We start from the raw sequence: 18171 nt of genomic DNA, 5'->3' as shown, positions 1-18171 counted from the left end.
CACATAAATGTCACAGTGAGAAACGAAGGCAGGAATGTGTGATGTGCAAATCCATCGACTTCTCGCCGAAATGACAGGCGCGATCCCAGAATCGGATTGCGGTGCATTGTGGGTGAATGGACAAAATGACTGATAATGGCACGGCACAGCGCGGACGCGGCAGCTACAAACCGTGGTCTGGTTTTGGAAGAAACCAGCCTCTCCTGCCTTTTCGTTTCTCACGCCGGCTGTGGCTTGAGGAGCGGCCATCGCTGCGAGAAGAGGTCAAGAGACCACCACAACCGATTTACAGGAGAAAGAAAGAAAAAAGAAGAGAAAGAAGCAGATCATTTAGATACTAGAAGCAAAGAAAAAAAAACCAGTGTGATTTTTTTTTTTGCAATGAAAACCTGTTTATTTTGTTCATAGAGAGATTGTCCATAAAATGGCCCCACCTTTAATTGAAAAATAAACATTAATAGAAGAGAGATATCCAGAACACCCAAATCACCATATACACCAACAGAGGAGGATACACAGACCCAAGCTCCACAGACAATGTGCAACACACACAGAGCGAATAACATAGTGGACACTGCAAACAAAGAGTGGCAACATGCAGATGAAACAAACAAAAAAAAAATCGTACAAAAATATACATAGAGATCATTTGTGAATAATAAAAAAAAATACATCACATACTGAAATTGACAAAATACATAAAAAAAAAACCCCAATAAAAATGCATGAAAACAACACTGGCGATCGAAATATCGGAAACAGTTACGAGTAATCTTCCATAAATATTATGGAAAACAAATTAATTCTCACTGAAGACGTCATGCAGCAACGGACATTACGGCTGGACTGAAATCACATGACCTGACGAATCGTAATGAAGATTGCGAACGAGCAGATTTACTGAAGAGTCTGTGGACGTCGACTATGTGCGGCAAACTCCGTGAACTACAGTATCTCAGCTGCGAGGGGGTACAAGGATGCGTTCATAGTCTCTTAAAGTCTTCTCAGTAGCGTACATTCACCTTCAATAAATAGCATAAATATGTTACTTACACCGAACTGACTCAGCAATCAAGTTTGTGTTTTTATCAGCGATTAAAAAACCTACAGCTCTGCGAAGTCTCTGAGAAGTCCTAAATCCAGTTATACTTTCAGAAGAAAAATTCTACAGGTTGTCACTTTTTGTCTATCACGTGCCCATGGAATGAGTTTCCCCGCATTGCAAAGAGAAAGCCAAAGGCAACATGAAGAAGCCCATCACCAAATAGCAGGAGGCCTTGACAGACAGGGCTGGCAAAGTGTGTGTTTGTGGGGGGAGAGTGAAGAAGAGAAGGAAGGAGAGGAGAGTTGGTGGTCTGTCATGGTGTGAAGACTGGCGAGAATGGGATGTTTTCGTAGATGGACCCACCATATTCGGGGACCGAGCCGTCGCCGCGTTTCAGCACCAGGTGTGCTGTCCGGCCGCCGCTCTTAATCAGCTCGATGGCACGGGTGTGCTTCATGCCTTTGGTGCTCTCGCCATTAATCTCCAAAATCTCGTCTCCTACCTGAGAATACGATGAAGGACAGTCAGTATTCACTGAATATACACATACACATTCGGGCTGTAGCTACTGGTTATTATAGTGATGGAGAATTTTACCAATTATTTCATCAATTAATCAAGTAATAGGATAACAAGTACTTTTTCTATATTAAAGCTCAATACTGAATTTTACATTAGAAAAATTTACATATTTTTGCAAAAATTGCATACAAGAATATCTGTGAAAACTTAACCTATTAAAAGGTTTTAGATTACTCGATTAAAAAAATATATAAACCACTGTACAGTGTTTTCTTTATGTTTTAGTTTGAAATTATTCCAAATCTGGAAACTTTGTCATTTGCTTTGGACAGAATCTATGGAAGCCCGTTTGTATAAATAAATAAATAAATAAAAAATAAACATCTTTTTTGCCCGCAATTCTGCCTTTTTTATCCAATCGGGCAGCGTCACCCCCTCTGTAGTGACAAAGATTTCCACATTTAAAATGAAATCGGCTAAAATCAACAGAATCACACGGTATCCAACTGAGCGTCTGATCCCTGGAGAGAACTCTGTCTAACATTTAGCTCTGGAGGAGACGGAACAAGCGGATGAAGCAGAGGAACCTCGTGAGAAATAAAGTGTATATATACAGGTTGTCCCCTACTTAAAATGGAGATATGTTACAAGGATCTCATCACGAGTCAAAAATATCGTGAGTGAAAGATGGTGCTATGACTGTGACAGACTTTCCTGCTTCATGCTGATTTATCATTTTTATATTCTGCTCTAAACTGATGGCTTTCCATTTCATTTTTTTCCCTACCAGCAAGAGACATACTTGGGCATTTGGAAAGCATGCTTTTATCACAAAAATTGCTGTTTGAAACAGAAAAGAATACACACTGAGAAAATCACAGGGTGAGAGATACTGTTTTTTATATTTGTACAATTTTGTCGTATTGCTATCGTCATCGTAAGATCGAAAAATCTTAAGTGGAACCATCATAAATGGGGGACCATCTGTATTCTATAGATACTGTATATAGGCTTCTTATCGATTAAAATATTTAATATTCAATCGCAGCTTAATCTCTTAATCGATGCTTTATACAAATGTATGTTTATCATTACGGAAACCAAACTCACCATTGAGCATGAAGACAAAATATTATCCTAAAATGTTCAAAAGTCATTACGGTGTTTAAAATGACGTACAGTAAATCATCAGGACACCAAACGGAACTTTTGCTAGGTTTTAATTGGCGGATGTGCGCATCATGGCGGATTTTAATGCATGATTTGAGACCTGCCGCATCAGTAAAACACAAGTATAGAGGTTGAAAATTATTTTTTGTAATAAAGAAGGGACGTTGTAAAATAAATGTGTGTTGATGGTTTTAATTTCTCCCCTTTTATATTTATTTATTCATGTTTTGAATAAAAATGGTCGAAAAGAAAAAAGTGCATAAATATTTGATTGCTCGGCTTTTGAAGACGAGTCAATGTTATATTCTTTTTGAAATACTTTCATAAAAGGAAAAAGAAAAAAAAAATTTTTCCTATTTTATTGTGCACCAAACAAAAAACCTTTTCTAAAACATATTTTCACATTCTTTTCCGAATAAAACAGAAACGAATGCTACAAACACGGAATAAAGAACAGCTGGAAATGCAGGAATATTCTTCTCCCTGCCTTCGGTCATCTGTCACTCCTGTTCTCCAGGGAAGCACCATTTTGGAAGATGCGGCTTATTAGTTATTGCGATCGATAGCTACAGGTGACCCTTTAACCGATCCGAATTAGAATTCACAGGAAACGGCTGCTCACTGCGGGAGAAAAAACGAAATCTGCACTTTGGGATCCGGAGCGGCAGCGCTGAGGAAAGCACGAGAGACAGCAGGAGACGCTTTTCTCTCGCGTTCCCTTACTTTAAATGGGATCAGCTCGCAGAGCAGAATTTCTCCGATTTTGGAGTCATTGCAGTGGCTCTCTGTTAGAGTCCGGATGGAATATCTGTTTTTTCCCTCCCATGCACCAAAACTGTGAAATTCTCTCCCTATTGACGTTAAACAGGCTGAATCATTTAGTGTTTTTAACTCTGCTTTTAAAACTTCCTTTTTCAGGATCTTTTTATTTATGTGACGTATTCTGTGATGTTCATTTTCCTTTTATCCTTTGATCTTTATTTTTATTGAATCATTATTGTTATTATAGCATTATTATTGATTCTATTATTACTATTATTTTATTTCTTCTTCAATGCTTCTTCACGAGGCGCTATATAAAATAAAGTTTATTATTCCAAACTGCTGTAATTCAATAATCCTGGCAAAATCTCAAGGTACGGGAGAAGAATTACACACTTAACGACCTCATTTGAAAATTGAAACAAGACGTGGAACCTCTGCCAAGTGTTTTGCTCCTCGTTCTACAGATGAAAGCGTTGGATTATCGTGTTGTAAATATTTAAAGGACGACCATTTCGGATGCTGCTTTCGGGGGCTTCAGACAGGGTTGAGTTTTTGAGTCTGGTTTTTGTTCAGGTTTTTGAAACCAGTCACAAACGTATTCAGCGGGTTGACCTGGACCACGGATTCTTCCAAAAAATCGGATCGGGATGTGTTCGGACGTACCCTCATCTTGCCGCTGCGCACCGCTGCTCCCTCTTCGGCGAGTCTCAGCACGTACAGGTCCATGTTGTACTCGCGTCCTCCACGCAGACTGAAGCCAAAGCCTTTACTGTCTCTCTCCAGGTCCACTGAGTACAGCTCTCCTTCCTAAAAACACACACACACACACACACAATTAGGCAAGATGTACATCAATACAAACACACTTTATTAGGCTCAAGGTCAGCTTCGTGTGTGTGTGTGTGTGTGTGTGTGTGTGTGTGTGTGTGTGTGTGTGTGTGTGTGTGTGTGTGTGTGTTTTCTCTCTCGAATTAAAGCTCAGAGCTCTGGTTTCCAAAATCACCTGCAGGAAAGTCACCCAGTGAGCTGATAGCAATGATGACTGAGCCACAATATAAATAATAGATTACAGCAGCCCTGGTGGGGTTTTGTGTGTGTGTGTTTGTGTGTGTGTGTGTGTGTGTGTGTGTGTGTGTGTGTGTGTATTTTTGGTTTGGGATAAAGTGGAAACAGGATGGGGGCATCTCCAAAAGCGCCACAGAGAACGAAACGAGAGGAACGTAAACAGCTGGGCAGTGTGAGGGAGGAAGGAGAGAGAGATGGATTACCTCGATTTATTTTTCAATTGAATGCTAAATAACTTTTCCAACTGTTGAAGATGATAAGGACTGATCGTGCAAACTTTCCAAATGTATACTAATGGGGTGGAGATTTCGGACGTGCCTAGTCACAGGAGTTGAGAAGATCGGTAGCTTCTCCCTCGTCTACAACACACGCTTCACTACAGAACGTCATCATTAGCATCGGAATCAGCAGGGAACCGAACTGCTGACACTTGATTTTTTTGGGAAAAGTTGTCACGCTGCTCGGTATAATAACATTATTTAAGATTAAATGAGTATATGAGTAGTAGCATATTATTACGGACCTGGACTGGATTAGGCACTTTCACACAGTTATTTATTTTACATTTATTGCATTTTACAGATGCTTTTACAACTTAGCAGTTGAGGGTTTGAGGGCCTTGCTCAAGGGCCCAGCAGTGGCAGCTTGGTGGCACTGGGATTTGAACTCCTGACCTTCTGATTTAGAGTCTAAAGCCAACGCATCTTGCCTTAATTTTGATATGTATTTAATAAAATGACACTGTGATGGTTTGGGCTGCACATCGCACACTCGGGTGCAGTGTTTGTGCGTGTTATACAAGTGTGTTAATGCGATTGCACGTACCTGATTTGTAGCTTGTGTGGGGGCTGGTGGAGGAGGAACCTGAGGTGCTTTAAACTCGAAAGACTCCTGTTTTGGTTTGCTGTTGTTTCTAGGTTGAAGAGACAAAAACATAAATTTTTAGTGAAAGATTGTAAGAGCAAAGCTCAAAAAAAAAAGAAAGTCAAGATTTCCAGTGTGATAGTTGTGTGTGTGTGTGTGTGTGTGTGTGTGTGTGTGTTTGAATTACCTTGGCTCAGGTGCAGCTTGTTGTTGAGGTGTGTGTGTGGTAGTGATGGTGGCGATCTTCTCAGCGTTGGTCAGCAGCGCCGCGTTGGAGGACTCTGTCGACGGAGCGAGATGGAGAAAAATTGCATGATTTATCTATCGCACGTGGAAACCCGAAGCTCTCCTGCATGACGAAAGCCTTTCTAAAACACTCACATGCTAATCCGTAAATTCACTATATAGATTAAAGCTCTGGTCAGGAGCCAGTTTGAAACAGCTGAGATGTGCTGGGGGGGAAAAAAACTGCAGCGAACGCTGTCACTGCAGCTGCTGGATTTCATTCTGCACAGATCTGCATCGCAGAAATAAAGATACCTACCTGGACTTGCTGTGATTTTGTATCATCTAGGTTCATCTCATACATTTGAACACTGTGGATACTATAAGTGCCACGAGTACAGGTTCCATAATCTGTGCTTATTGTAAGCTTTGGCATTGCCCACCTTGCCCACCCAGGCTCCACCAAACTGGATTCCTTATTCCTCAACATCTATTAAATTGTAGGTCCACCTCAGCAGGACAGGTCTACATGCGAGCCTCTTTTGTTGTGTCTATTCCCCCGACACCTTACTGAGTCACTGCGAACCCCAATGTTGCAGAACCACAAATTCTCTGGAAAGTATGTCCATTTTTCCCACCACAGCTGGCAACATTCTCGGATACGTATGTTTTCTTTTTCCACAACGGAATCTATTCACCTCATAACTATCTGCAGCCTCCTCATCCTCCTTATTTTGTAAAATGTTCTACGACAGAAACCGTTTTTTAAAAGAAAACCCACCACGTCAGTTCGACTCTGCATTGGGACCATCCTCTGCAGACTTGAGCCATGTCCACACTAATACATTTTTGAGTACATCTCTCAGTCTTGAGACGCAGTCAACGGAAACGTAGCTTTTTGAAAACGTTCTCCAAAGTGGACAAATCTGTGAAAGCTTTCGCTTCGCAGTGTGGAAAATGGAGGGAATCCGTGTCGTCCTCTGCGTTGCTTTCCTCTGCGTTTTCTCTCTTCATTACGACAGATGAACATGCAGCCCAGTCAAGGGTTCTTGCCACACACACACACACACACACACACACACACACACACACACACACACACACACACACACCTACACACGCACACACACCTACACACGCTCTTATGGCAATCAGCTCTAGTGACCAAAACAAACCAGAGTGCAAGTGGCCCCCTTACATTGGAACAGCTCTAACAGCCCGAGCTTACTCTCAAGCACTAATGGATAATAAACAGCTAAATGGGAAAACAGGTCCAGAATAAAAGAGGGAGCAGTTCAGCATGCCGGAGATCCTTGCACACAACCACAGCTCGGCATCATATTAATCCACCACTGTCAAACACATTTTTAGACATGAATCTCGAGCATCTCACCGTCTCCTGGAATGATGCGCAGCGCTACCGTGTTCCCCGCCTCCTTGATCAGGTTGACGATGTCCGAGTGAGACTTGTTGGTGATGGAGCAGCCGTTGACGGCGAGGATCCGATCTCCTACCTTCAGCTTCCCGCAGCGGTCTGCTGGACTGCCCTCTATGATCCGCCCTATTTTATGAGGCATGGCCACACATGTGTTTCCAGCTTTATGGCATTTCCAAAAAAATTTTTTTTTTTTTTTTAAAAAGGAGCAGCCAATAGAGATGAGAGGAGAGAGGAGAAGAATAAAGGAGAGACAGAGAAGGCAAATGGATTAATACACCAAGCCACCCAAGACAGAGTGAAAAAAAAACAGTGTAATATAGAATGACCACCATGGACAGCTCCGTTAAATCCCAACTCCCAAAGCGAGAAAGGTGTAAGAAATGTGTAGAGAATGGTGGGAAACCGTGAAAGAGAAAAAAAAGGAAAAAACCACTCCCACTTTTGCATTATTATTTTTAAAAAAGCATGCGGAAATGTGGCATTGGGATACATACAAGTCTCTCACATTTTGCTTTATATTAATCAGATCCAAACGCTTTAAATTATGTAAAGTATCTTGAAAGAATAAAAATAAACCTAGATTCGAAACTCATGCCTCTTTAACTCATCATGGCAGAGGTGTGCAGCGTGCCCTCGTCATAATGAATTATGGAGAAAGCAGAAATAAATGATGAAGATGCTTCTAGAAAAAAAAGATAATTCTGAGGGTTGGGTAATATGTAAAAGAGAAGTACAGAGCGCGCACAAGCCACTCAATTCTCCCCAGACACAGGAACGAAAAATCAATTATTTGCATCCTTGACATCATTAAATATAAATAATCCAAAATCCTCTCACTCTATTGCACGAGATGCTCGTCAGTATGTGGTGTATGTGTTTTGTGTGAACTATGCCCTTGTGTGCTGCATAAAGAACTGACTACAGAAGACTCTCAGCATCTCTGGCTTTGCCCCGAGGCTTTCTTTCCACCCACACGCTCTACTGCCCTGCGCCTCGATTGTTCATTACCGAGAATGAACAAACCCCCGCTTCCCTCGCTCTTCGTTAAGTAACGCTTCACGCCCTGTTTTGGAGGGGAGGAGCTCCGGTTGCCGGCTTAGCGAGGACATCTGCTCATAAACTGAGCAAACAGACTCAAGTCTTTTAGTAAATGCCGGTTATTGGAAACAGAGAGTTGATAAATCCCCACTTCTCGCCTTTTTCTTATGAGCCGAACTATTCTGTCTTCTCTGGCCCAGAAAACATTACAAGTGGTTTTCATCCCAGTTCACAATTCTCTTGTGCTTTTTTTCCCCCCCATGTATTAAAGAAGTGTACTGATGAGATGCTGCACGTTCGGCACTCAGGTGGAAATGGAAAGACACAAGAAAAGAAAAGAAACCCGAAGGCAACCCCAAACCAACCGATGCTGTCAGATCCAAGCCGAGCATCCTGATACCCCAAACCCTTGCACCCCTCCACCATAAATCAGATTTCATTCATCATTATTATCAGGGTTTCTGCAGGTTTCACTAAGTCAAATTTAAGACCAATAAGAATGGACTTTAAGACTAGTCAAAAAACGCACACAAATACGTTGTTAGCAACTGGCCTTAGCCAAGGCTAAAGATAAAGAGTGTTAATTGGCACTATAAATTGATTATTAGAACGACGCTACACTTCTGTCTCAGCAGCTTCTGCATATCAGAATTGAGATTTTGTGACACTATTGAAAGTATAATCTTTCTGGGACTCTATTGAAGAACGTGCCCCAAAAATATTCAGCACTGAACCAGCAGCATTCCTCTCACCGAAAGTCGTCCCCGTGTCAGGTCTGGAGACGGACGAGACGATGACGAAGCCGAAGCCTTCGTTCTCGCCGCGCCGGATCTCGACGTCGTACGGCTGGATCGCGCTGGGCACTACGCTACTGTTTCCTCCTCCACCGCCACCACCTCCTCCGCTGCCGATGCCGCTGGTGGAGCCTGAGCCCGAACTGACCGTGTTTAGAGAGTTCTGGCTGCCCTGAGGCGTGCGCTTGTCCTCCGTCAGAGACGCCGCCTGGGTACTGCTGTGATGGGACGAGGCCGGAGACGGAGGGACTTCACCGTCCACCTTCGCTACTGATGCGTGAGAGGCATTCATATCAATAATACATAGCAAATTCAGTGTTCATTAGCAAGTAGATCTTTAAAACTTAGCAGTAACATACAGAATAAACATAAAATAAACGTAAATGATAGTAATATTACAGTAAATACCCATATTAATTGTAACTTTTTACTAAGAATATCAATCTTTTGGTGCTCTACACTGAGAGACAACTGAAGACAACATAATAGATCAGGGGTCCCTAAACTGCAGCCCACACATTTGGAACAGCTCTGTGAACAATTCCAGAGACATGTATGAAAAATTACATTTGAAAGACGTTTTACTTATATTCATATCTGTATTTGATAATAAAGATTGGGTTTCAAGTCAAAATTACGTTTAGTTTTTAATAAAGGTCGAGGCAATGATAGCTGTTCGCTTGCTGTCATTACAAGAGCGGCCCCTAGAGGCCAATCGCTGATGGTACACACGCTGTTTGTTTTTTTTTTGTTTTTTACACGCGAGACGGCGCCCTGCACGGAGAGCGCTATATAATATTTTTTATCTATAATTTATTCATTACATAATTATTTTTAATAATTAATATATTCATATTTATTTTCTTTAGCACATTTTCATGATTCAGTATTTTTTTTTATAAACCACAGCACTATTTTACATGGAGTGTTTGTTTTTTATCCAGTATCTTAAAAATCCAGTATTTTAAAAATCAGTTGATAAATTGATTATTGGCAAGTAGGATTCCAACCTCTAGTTATTAACGTAGCCTAGTAATAACTGATAGAATCATTAGTAAGCAAATGTTTGGATTTCAATAATAATCATAATAATAAAAAAATTCATTACGATTATAATAATGCTCTTTTAAGAGGCTATATGTCTCTTATAAAAGTAATGGTTATTTCCCTGTATGGTGCAGAACAAAATAATAAACAAATCAAGCATTAGGAGGAATAATATATAAACTTAGCTTACTTTAACTTAGTTCTAAATCTTTTCCACCCCCAAGAATTTTGAATTTACTTTAGTATAATGAAAGAGATTGTATTGTTGTATTGGGGACAGAACCCCTCGGTGAAAACACTCTAATAGATAGAAACAAACTAAAAACAGACTAAAATATACTGCATATGTGCTCCAAAGTTCTTCCCCACCCCCTTTAATTTTTTAGTGCGACTTTAAGCCAATAAGATACTACTTGTTAATACTTATATAATAATACTTGTTGCTGAGATTAACTTTCCTTAACAGTGATAGCTTGCTAACAGAGCAACCAGGCGGACCAGGATATTAGCGGTAATCTGAACTGAATTATTTAGAAGACATTTTTATGTAGAATGCAACAACGGTGTTGGGAACGCTGCTGGTAAACATCATATGGCACTGCTTATAACCAGTATCCAATAGGAGTCTTTCCTTTTTAAAATGTCCCTCTCAGGATGATTTGTTTCTACTGTAACCCGAACGACGGATATTTGAAAAACCACCGGTTTTGTTAGACTCCAGATAAACAATCCAGTTGACTCCATTTTGCAGCAATCCAATAATAACTGGTGAGGTCTCGGAGGGACGAGCAGACCTTTTCCTACAGTCTATCGGCCGCGCTGGCACAGGGAGAGCACGAGCCGGTGTTTTGGGCCCGACGAAGTGAGATTCATGAGCCGAGAGTCGTTTAGCGGAGCACCGGCGTGTCTGGTATTTCTCGTCAGGAGGTGGGAGAGGGGGTGGAAGGTTTGGATGTGGAAACGCTGAAGCATGCTCGATCATCTTTACGATCGCCGCTCGCTTCCCGTCAAGGCCACGGAGACCTTTCACACCCGCAACTAATGCTCCAAACACTTCATCTCGACTGCTTCAATGAGGTGTGGATGATATCAGCCATTTAAAGTGCAGCTTAGAAGAATGCCAGATGCCTTTTTTTTTTCCCCTGGGACTACATTGGTTTTCTTTAACCAATGTGTTTAATTAAACCTGGTAAACGAGTCGTGTTCACGTTTTAGAGCAGAAACACTGTTGAACTGAAAACTGTTTGGTTGCAGGCTTTTATAAAGAGACCGGAGCCGGATCGGGAATGGCTAGTTCATTAACAAGTAGCGTGAACTCTCATTTAAATCCAATCTGTCCTGTACTGATGAATAATTAGGCTGGAGTTTTTAATTATGCATAATCCTATTAAAAGGGTGCAGTCATGAGGTATTCCATTAGCAGGGCAGGTCATGGCTGCAATATCAACGTTCATAGACCATAGATATGCATAGAATAAAGCAGATATTAAACAAGGACTCTTGAATTTGATACACAAAAGCAAATAAAATGATTTATCAATGTTTAGAGATGAAACATGACCACTCATTTCCTGCACGAGGTCCTAAAAGCTTGTTCCTCAACAAGGTTCCTTAAATGTTCTTCATACGTTTGGTTTTTAAAGTGACTACATTTGTCCATTAAATCCAAAAGCTCAGATCAAGTTTTTCCTTCAGAAAGTTGGTTGATTTTACAGGAACACTAATGAAACACATTTTAACCAAAAGACGCTGGGATTTATTTGAATAAATGAAGCTGAGGTTGCTGAGTAAAGCCATAGCATGGCACACCCGGGTTATTTCTCACCTCCATATCCAGTTTTGCGTCTGACAGTCAGGTTAACGTGGCCCTGCTTGGCTGCCTGCTGCATGAGCTGCACTACAAGCTGATGGGATTTGCCCACCACGGCCGTCCCGTCCACGCAGATCAGCTCGTCTCCGGAGCGCAGGCGTCCATCCTCGTCTGCGGCGCCGTACTTCACGATGTGGCCAATGTAAATCTGAAAAAGGCAGGAGGTAAATGAGTTCTAGAGTTCTATATTTCCAGAACCGCTTCGTTATTGGTTCTAAAGCACGTACTAACTACAGAGGGATTTGTCTTTAGGGCTGCCTGCAATCCTGCGCTCAGGGTTTGGTTTAATTGTGATTAAACTGATGACTGGTACTCGCCACACCAGTGCTTTCCTCATGGACCGAATCCCTGTGGAAAAATCGGCCCCGAAAAGCCAGCATGTCCGCTTGAATGAGCTTCAAAACTAATTTGGCATCCAGTATGGAGACCGTGGGTGGCTTGGGAGACATTTTTCTAAGTCAATAAAGCCAAGATGAAAGCAGGAGCTCTGTTTCTAGGATGAACCACACAAACACACACACGGCACAGATTGTGGCTTTCGTAACATTTCAAGCTGCACGCTGTACATGGGAAGGGTTGTCGCGAGCAAACCCTCAAAGGCTGGCGGTGAGACAGGCCAAGAACCATTTGGACCAGCTTCAAAAAGCTCTGAATTCATAGTTAGAACTGTGTACGAGAAAAGGCACAGGCTTCGAAAGAAACCACGACTGCTGGGATTGTAATGTTGAAAGGACACTACAAGAGATACAGTTGGTCTTCTTCATCAGACTTGTGACAGACCTTGACAAATTGAGACGGCTAGACGACTGGGTCAGAGCATCTCCAAAACTGCAGCTCTTGTGGATTTTTTTCCGGTCTGCAGTGGTCAGTATTTATCAAAAGTGCTCCAAGAAAAAAACAGTGGTGAACTGGCGACAGGGTCGTGGGCGGACGAGGCTCATTGATGCACGTGGGGAGGGAAGGCTGGTCCGTGTGGTCCGATTCAACAGACTGCTGAAGAAGTTAATTCTGTTAATGCTCGATGGCTCAGATTTGTTTTGATAGCAAAAGGGGGGCCGGCACAATATTAGGCAGGTGGTCATAATGTTGGATGGTTGGTTGGTTGGTAGGTAGGTAGGTAGGTAGGTAGGTAGGTAGGTAGTTTGAAGTGCTATAAATACACACTTATCAAAGTGTATGAGGTGACAATCAGTTACAACACTGGATTGCGTAATTCACCTGTAATTCTATCATCTCTATTTAGCGGGGCTTTCATTCATTTTGGTTCTACGACAGGGCAGAATTGTCCTTACAAATCTGTATTTTATCAAAAAAAATATATGAAAGAAACTAATTAAGCATTAAAAACCAGACTACTGCAATGAAAAATGGTGTCCGGTGTGGTTTGAGTATTTGATTATCCTGTCCAATACATCTTTGTGTTGCGTCTCGTGCCCAAATTCTCCTATTGATCCAATCAAAAATCCAAATCTTCACCTTAGATTCATGTTTGCAAATTACAGACTGTAGAGACACACCCGAGAACATGAAAAGCAAAGAAACTGCTGATCACTTGTGTGTAAATGTGTTCTTTGATCAGATTCCATCAAATGCAACCTGAATAAACAAGAACCTGTATGTAGAAACCACATATTTCCCCTTCAATCTGGTTTTTATCATATTTATATAGAGAATTGATTTTTTTTACAGAATGTTTTTTGCATGTCCTTGACAATCAAGATTTATTTTTTCAAAGCACAGAGGCCAAATTCAGGTTGGAATGTTTCTAGTACAGTGTGCTGTGTATATTCAGGGCCTTTTGAGAAGGTCATTACTCATGTTTTCATCACAAAGCTAAGCAGTAGCTAATTTGTATTACTGACTGCAGTCGTGATAAAGTACTTCATAATGATGCACTGCTAGAAGGCTAAAAGACTGTACGGCAGGCGCGATATTTATTGTCGTATATATAAAGAGCCAGTGAGTGGTGTTACCGGTGAAAAAAAACTCAATCTGACCTTTTTTACTTTGATTATTAGTTTGGCTTTTAACAATTTTATAATAAGATATGTAAGAAATATAAGTCCAGTGAAGGTCTGAACAAAAACAAGCATGATTTCAATATTAAACAAACCTACTCACTGAAAACCCCAGCAGCCTCTTACTTATGGGATATTTTTCAAACTTTTCCTCACGTTACGTTTCAATCTCAGAGTTTGTTAGCAAAGTTTAATTCTGTTTACTATAAAGACAATCTATGAACTTTGTTTTAAGACAGAAATCATTAAAAGTGGCCAGAGTGTGTGTAATGTGTGTGGCCTGTGTAGTAAAATTGGGTGTTTTAGTGGCCCTTGGGTTCATGCCAAAGGAGAAAATTTAGGAATCGATACTCTAAATATTTTGTAATGTGCAAATTTCTAAACGGTTTATTAGTTGTTGTATTCTGCATATAACAATGTTTGTGACCAATAATAATCTTAAATCTGATTAGCCTTAATATAGGGGGTAGATAATACAGGGGTTAATAATAGTGTAATGAGCCTTGATATACTTTATGTCCACGGATCAGGCATATCATTATGACCACCTGTCTAATATTGTGTTGGTCCCCCTTTCGCTGCCTAAACAGTCCTGACCCATCAAGCATTAACACCATGAACTTCTTCAGCAGTATGAGCTACCGCAGCTCGTCTGTTATATCGGACCACACGGACCAGCCTTCGCTCTCCACGTGCATCAATGAACTTCGTGACCCTGTCGCCGGTTCACCACTGTTCCTTCCTTGGAGCACCTTTGATAGATACTTACCACTGCAGACCAGAACATCCCACAAGAGCTGCAGTTTTGGAGATCCTCTGACCCAGTCGTCTAGACGATTTGTCAAACTCGTTTAAATCCTTACGTTTGCCTGTTTTTCCTGCTTCTTACACGTCAACTATGAGGACAAAATGTTCACTTGCTGCCTAGTAAATCAATCCCACCCACTAACAGGTGCCATGATGAAGAGATGATTAGTGTTCTTCACTTTACTGGTCATAACGTTATGCCTGTAGAAGAGTATCTTTGATGATACTGTGGTGAGTCTTGATAAAGCGTGTAAGAGTATTTTAGATACGATACCTTGATTAGTCTTGATGTTAGGTGAAGAAGAGTATTTATGGTTCAGACAAACAAACAGTCCGGTGATATAATTATAGTGAAAAAAGCCTAAGTGTCAAATCTAATAAGTGTTGGATATGTATGCTGATATGTATGCTAAGCTCAAACGATAACAATCCAAGTGAGCTGTGTTCATTTCTGTGATAATTTCTCCAACATTATTGTCCCTGATTTACTACAGAAGTAACAGACGTATTTTTTTGCATATTAAATAAGTACAAAAAATGAATTTCAATTTACTCACTGGCTCTCCTGGTTCATTTCCTCCGAGGATCCGGAACCCGAAGCCTGTATCTTTCCTCCACAGAAAGATATCCTGTTCCTGGTAGTCTGGCACTGAAAAAAAAAAGGAACAAATAACCCGAGGCCACAGTCAATTCACCTGCAGCATGACGCACACGGTCTTAATCATTCTCACTGTTCTGCGCTCTCGAGGCAGCCAGGAACGGCGGTAAAGAAAAAAAAAAAACGGCAACTGTGCTAATAATGTCATCATTTTAACAGTTGCACCTGGGGTTGGACCCAATCAGAATTACGGTCAGATTCAATTTTTCATAAGGCCTTACAATCGACAGGCAGGCCTGCAGCGGCAGCGATTACCCTGCCGAAAATTATCCTGTAAATCATCGCAGCCTGAATGGAGTAATAATATACTAGCAGAAATGAACAAAGAGTATAATGCAACATATATCTTATTTATTTCCGCCATCTCGTACAGCATCAGGAATAATAATTCATTTACATTAGTGCTGAGCAGATGAGAGAGGAACTATGGGATGACTATGCGTCTATGGGATGACACCCAGTCCTGCTCGGAACAGGAATGCTTTGTGCAAACTTCATAAAGATCTGATTTGCATGGGTTGGAATGGAGGATCTCCTGCGATAGAGCTCTAAACCCTATTGGACATGATGAGTGCATTCCAGGCTTTCTTACCTCACCTACATCAGTACTTGACTTTACTAACACACTTGTGTCTGAATGAATCTCCACAAACTTCCACAAGTGCAATTGCAAATCTAGTGGAGGGAATTAAATGTTCAAACTGCTACTAAACGAGGAATACGATGCTCAAAAAGCAGATACCGCAGTTATGAACATGTGTCCGCAAACTTGGACAAAAAACTGGCAAAATAATGTATGAATCTTACAGTCTGTACAAGTTAAACTCTGGTGCCTTCTACAGTTTTGGAGCCACTCTATCTAATCATTTTTGACTCCATGACTAGCATATAATGCTCACTTGATTAAGGTTTAAAGGTTTATTCCACTTTTCTCCCCTCTTACCATCATGTCGACAAATACATCAGGTGCGTGTTGCCTTTTAAGCCCCGGCAGACCCCAAAAAATGACATTTTTAGTTCGCTTTTTGGTCAATATCATGAGTGAGACAGCAAGCGAGGGCAAACATCAAACAAATATCACTCAATTTCTGAGGCATGAAAGTGGATTTGAAGATATTAAGGCACCCTTAGAGGACAGACTAAGACTATTAAGATATATTTTAATGCAGTAAAAGAACATGCTTGATGCCCCTTTCAGCCTAAATGAACCTTCTTTATATCTGTTGTTAGGAATGATTCCTGGTCATGTGGTTCCTCTTGATTAATGTGTAATTTTCTTTCAGGATCTCAAGTGACAAGAACAACCAATGGTAACACTACCAAAAATGTCTTGCTTTAATAAAAACCCTACTCTTTGGAATGGAGGTTACTGTTTGAGAGCTGCGAGATTGGATAAAAAGGGATTTGGGTCTATTGTGCACAGCTGAGGCAGGAGGAAGCAATATGGGAGCACTGGGAACAAGAGCAGATTGGGCTGCAATCTGCACATTGAATCATCAGTAGCCTCTTTTCCACTTCTTTTGGTTTGTTTTTTTGGTGTTTTCAATGGTCCCAATGCCAATTAGCACAAGTTTCCTCCTCAGACTGTACCGAGCTTCTGTAGCATTTCTCTGCGATTAGCTAAAACGGTGCAGGGACAGGAAAAGTAGGAGACTGCAAATGAAATGCCAGGAATGCAAGACCCATCAATGAGGACCTACGTCATGAAAGGTTCAGGTGTTCTGAGGTTGGCTATCTAACTGAACAGTGAGAGGATTGAAATTATTTCCTGCCAGTTGAAATAGAAGCAACACTGAACCCGTATGTGTTTGGCTTTGTGGTGGAAGAGAGTTCCCAATTAAGAGAAGTGGTAGACTAGAACAGTCTCGTCCAGGCAAATTAGGGTTTGGCAATAACATCTGAAATCTGCAATGCACTCGATTGTTTGAGGTGACCACATGCAATAAAATAAAAAGCAATTGCAACCTTGTCATGACTTTGAATCACTGAAAGGTAATTGAAACTCAAAATTGAGAAGGGCTCCCCTTTCCCCCAGTCCCTTTGCAGTATTACTCCCAATTGTGGGTGATGCAGTTATCAGGAAACTTCAAGCTTGAAATTTCCATTAACAGGCCAATGAGAGGCAGTGAGTCGAAAGACTCCCACATCATACAAAATGGCCGCCACTGGGAGTGGTCAGTTTTCCCAAATCATTCAATTTCCATTAAGCGGCAGAAATGAGTCTCCAAATTGTCTATTATGGTGCGCCCCAGCTTTCAGCCTCCATTCGCTTTAAGCCAAAGTCACTTTATGATACTTTTGTGCGTTTAAGCCGAACTGGGTAATTCCCTCTCAGGGCTGCTCAGGCACAGCTTCCAGACTTCTGGCTGCCTTCGAAAGCCGCAATCGACCACAATCTAATTGATCTGCCTCCAGTTATCTCTTAGTGCACAGAGATCAGCTGTTCCTGAAGGAAAGACCTTGGTTTCACGGCTTCAAGTCATGTACCCACGCATAAAAATAAAACCCCACACAGTTAACATAAGCTATCGCAAAAGCAACTTTTCCCTCTTCCTTTTCCTTTATTTCATCTGCCAGGTTGTCTTTGATTCACCGCCCCTGCTCAGATCCGTGGGCAGCGCCACGAGTCACCGCTCCCCTTCGCTTTAAAGTGTTCAATAATGAAAGAGTTGCATGAAAGCAGGGGTCACTAGAGGAATGATTAACAGCTGAAATCCTCAAACCCAAGAACCACGTGTCCTCTCCTGCAAACCGACGCTCCTGTCCAGCACGAAGACATGAAACAAGTCTGGGATTTCACCATCTTCGTTTTTTTTGGTTATTTGCACGTCTGTCAGAGGGCCGT

At 41.4% G+C, this 18171-nt stretch overlaps 1 protein-coding gene across 40 annotated transcripts in view; it reads right to left on the bottom strand.

Moving 5' to 3' along the window:
• magi1b (membrane associated guanylate kinase, WW and PDZ domain containing 1b) overlaps nucleotides 1-18171 on the bottom strand; it is a 134974-nt gene that overhangs the window by 3255 nt on the left and 113548 nt on the right. For 15 of the 40 annotated variants that reach the window (XM_083534715.1, XM_083534716.1, XM_083534709.1 and 12 more), the window contains 9 exons: nucleotides 15226-15317; nucleotides 11799-11991; nucleotides 8885-9196; nucleotides 7050-7253; nucleotides 5619-5712; nucleotides 5393-5480; nucleotides 4166-4309; nucleotides 1409-1547; nucleotides 172-251 (listed from right to left, as the gene is read on the bottom strand). In XM_083534715.1, coding sequence (XP_083390841.1) covers nucleotides 172-251; nucleotides 1409-1547; nucleotides 4166-4309; nucleotides 5393-5480; nucleotides 5619-5712; nucleotides 7050-7253; nucleotides 8885-9196; nucleotides 11799-11991; nucleotides 15226-15317 — 1346 coding nt within the window. Of the gene's footprint in view, nucleotides 1-171; nucleotides 256-367; nucleotides 1548-4165; nucleotides 4310-5392; nucleotides 5481-5618; nucleotides 5713-7049; nucleotides 7254-8884; nucleotides 9197-11798; nucleotides 11992-15225; nucleotides 15318-18171 lie in introns of those variants that run through there. The other 25 variants (XM_083534703.1, XM_083534697.1, XM_083534719.1 and 22 more) reach the window with 8 other exon arrangements.

Source organism: Silurus aristotelis (genome assembly GCF_946808225.1).
Source record: "Silurus aristotelis genome assembly, chromosome: 28".
In the NCBI taxonomy this organism is placed as follows: domain Eukaryota; kingdom Metazoa; phylum Chordata; class Actinopteri; order Siluriformes; family Siluridae; genus Silurus; species Silurus aristotelis.
The sequence above is the reverse complement of the archived record's forward strand: the minus strand, read 5'-3'. Positions and strand labels throughout refer to the sequence as shown.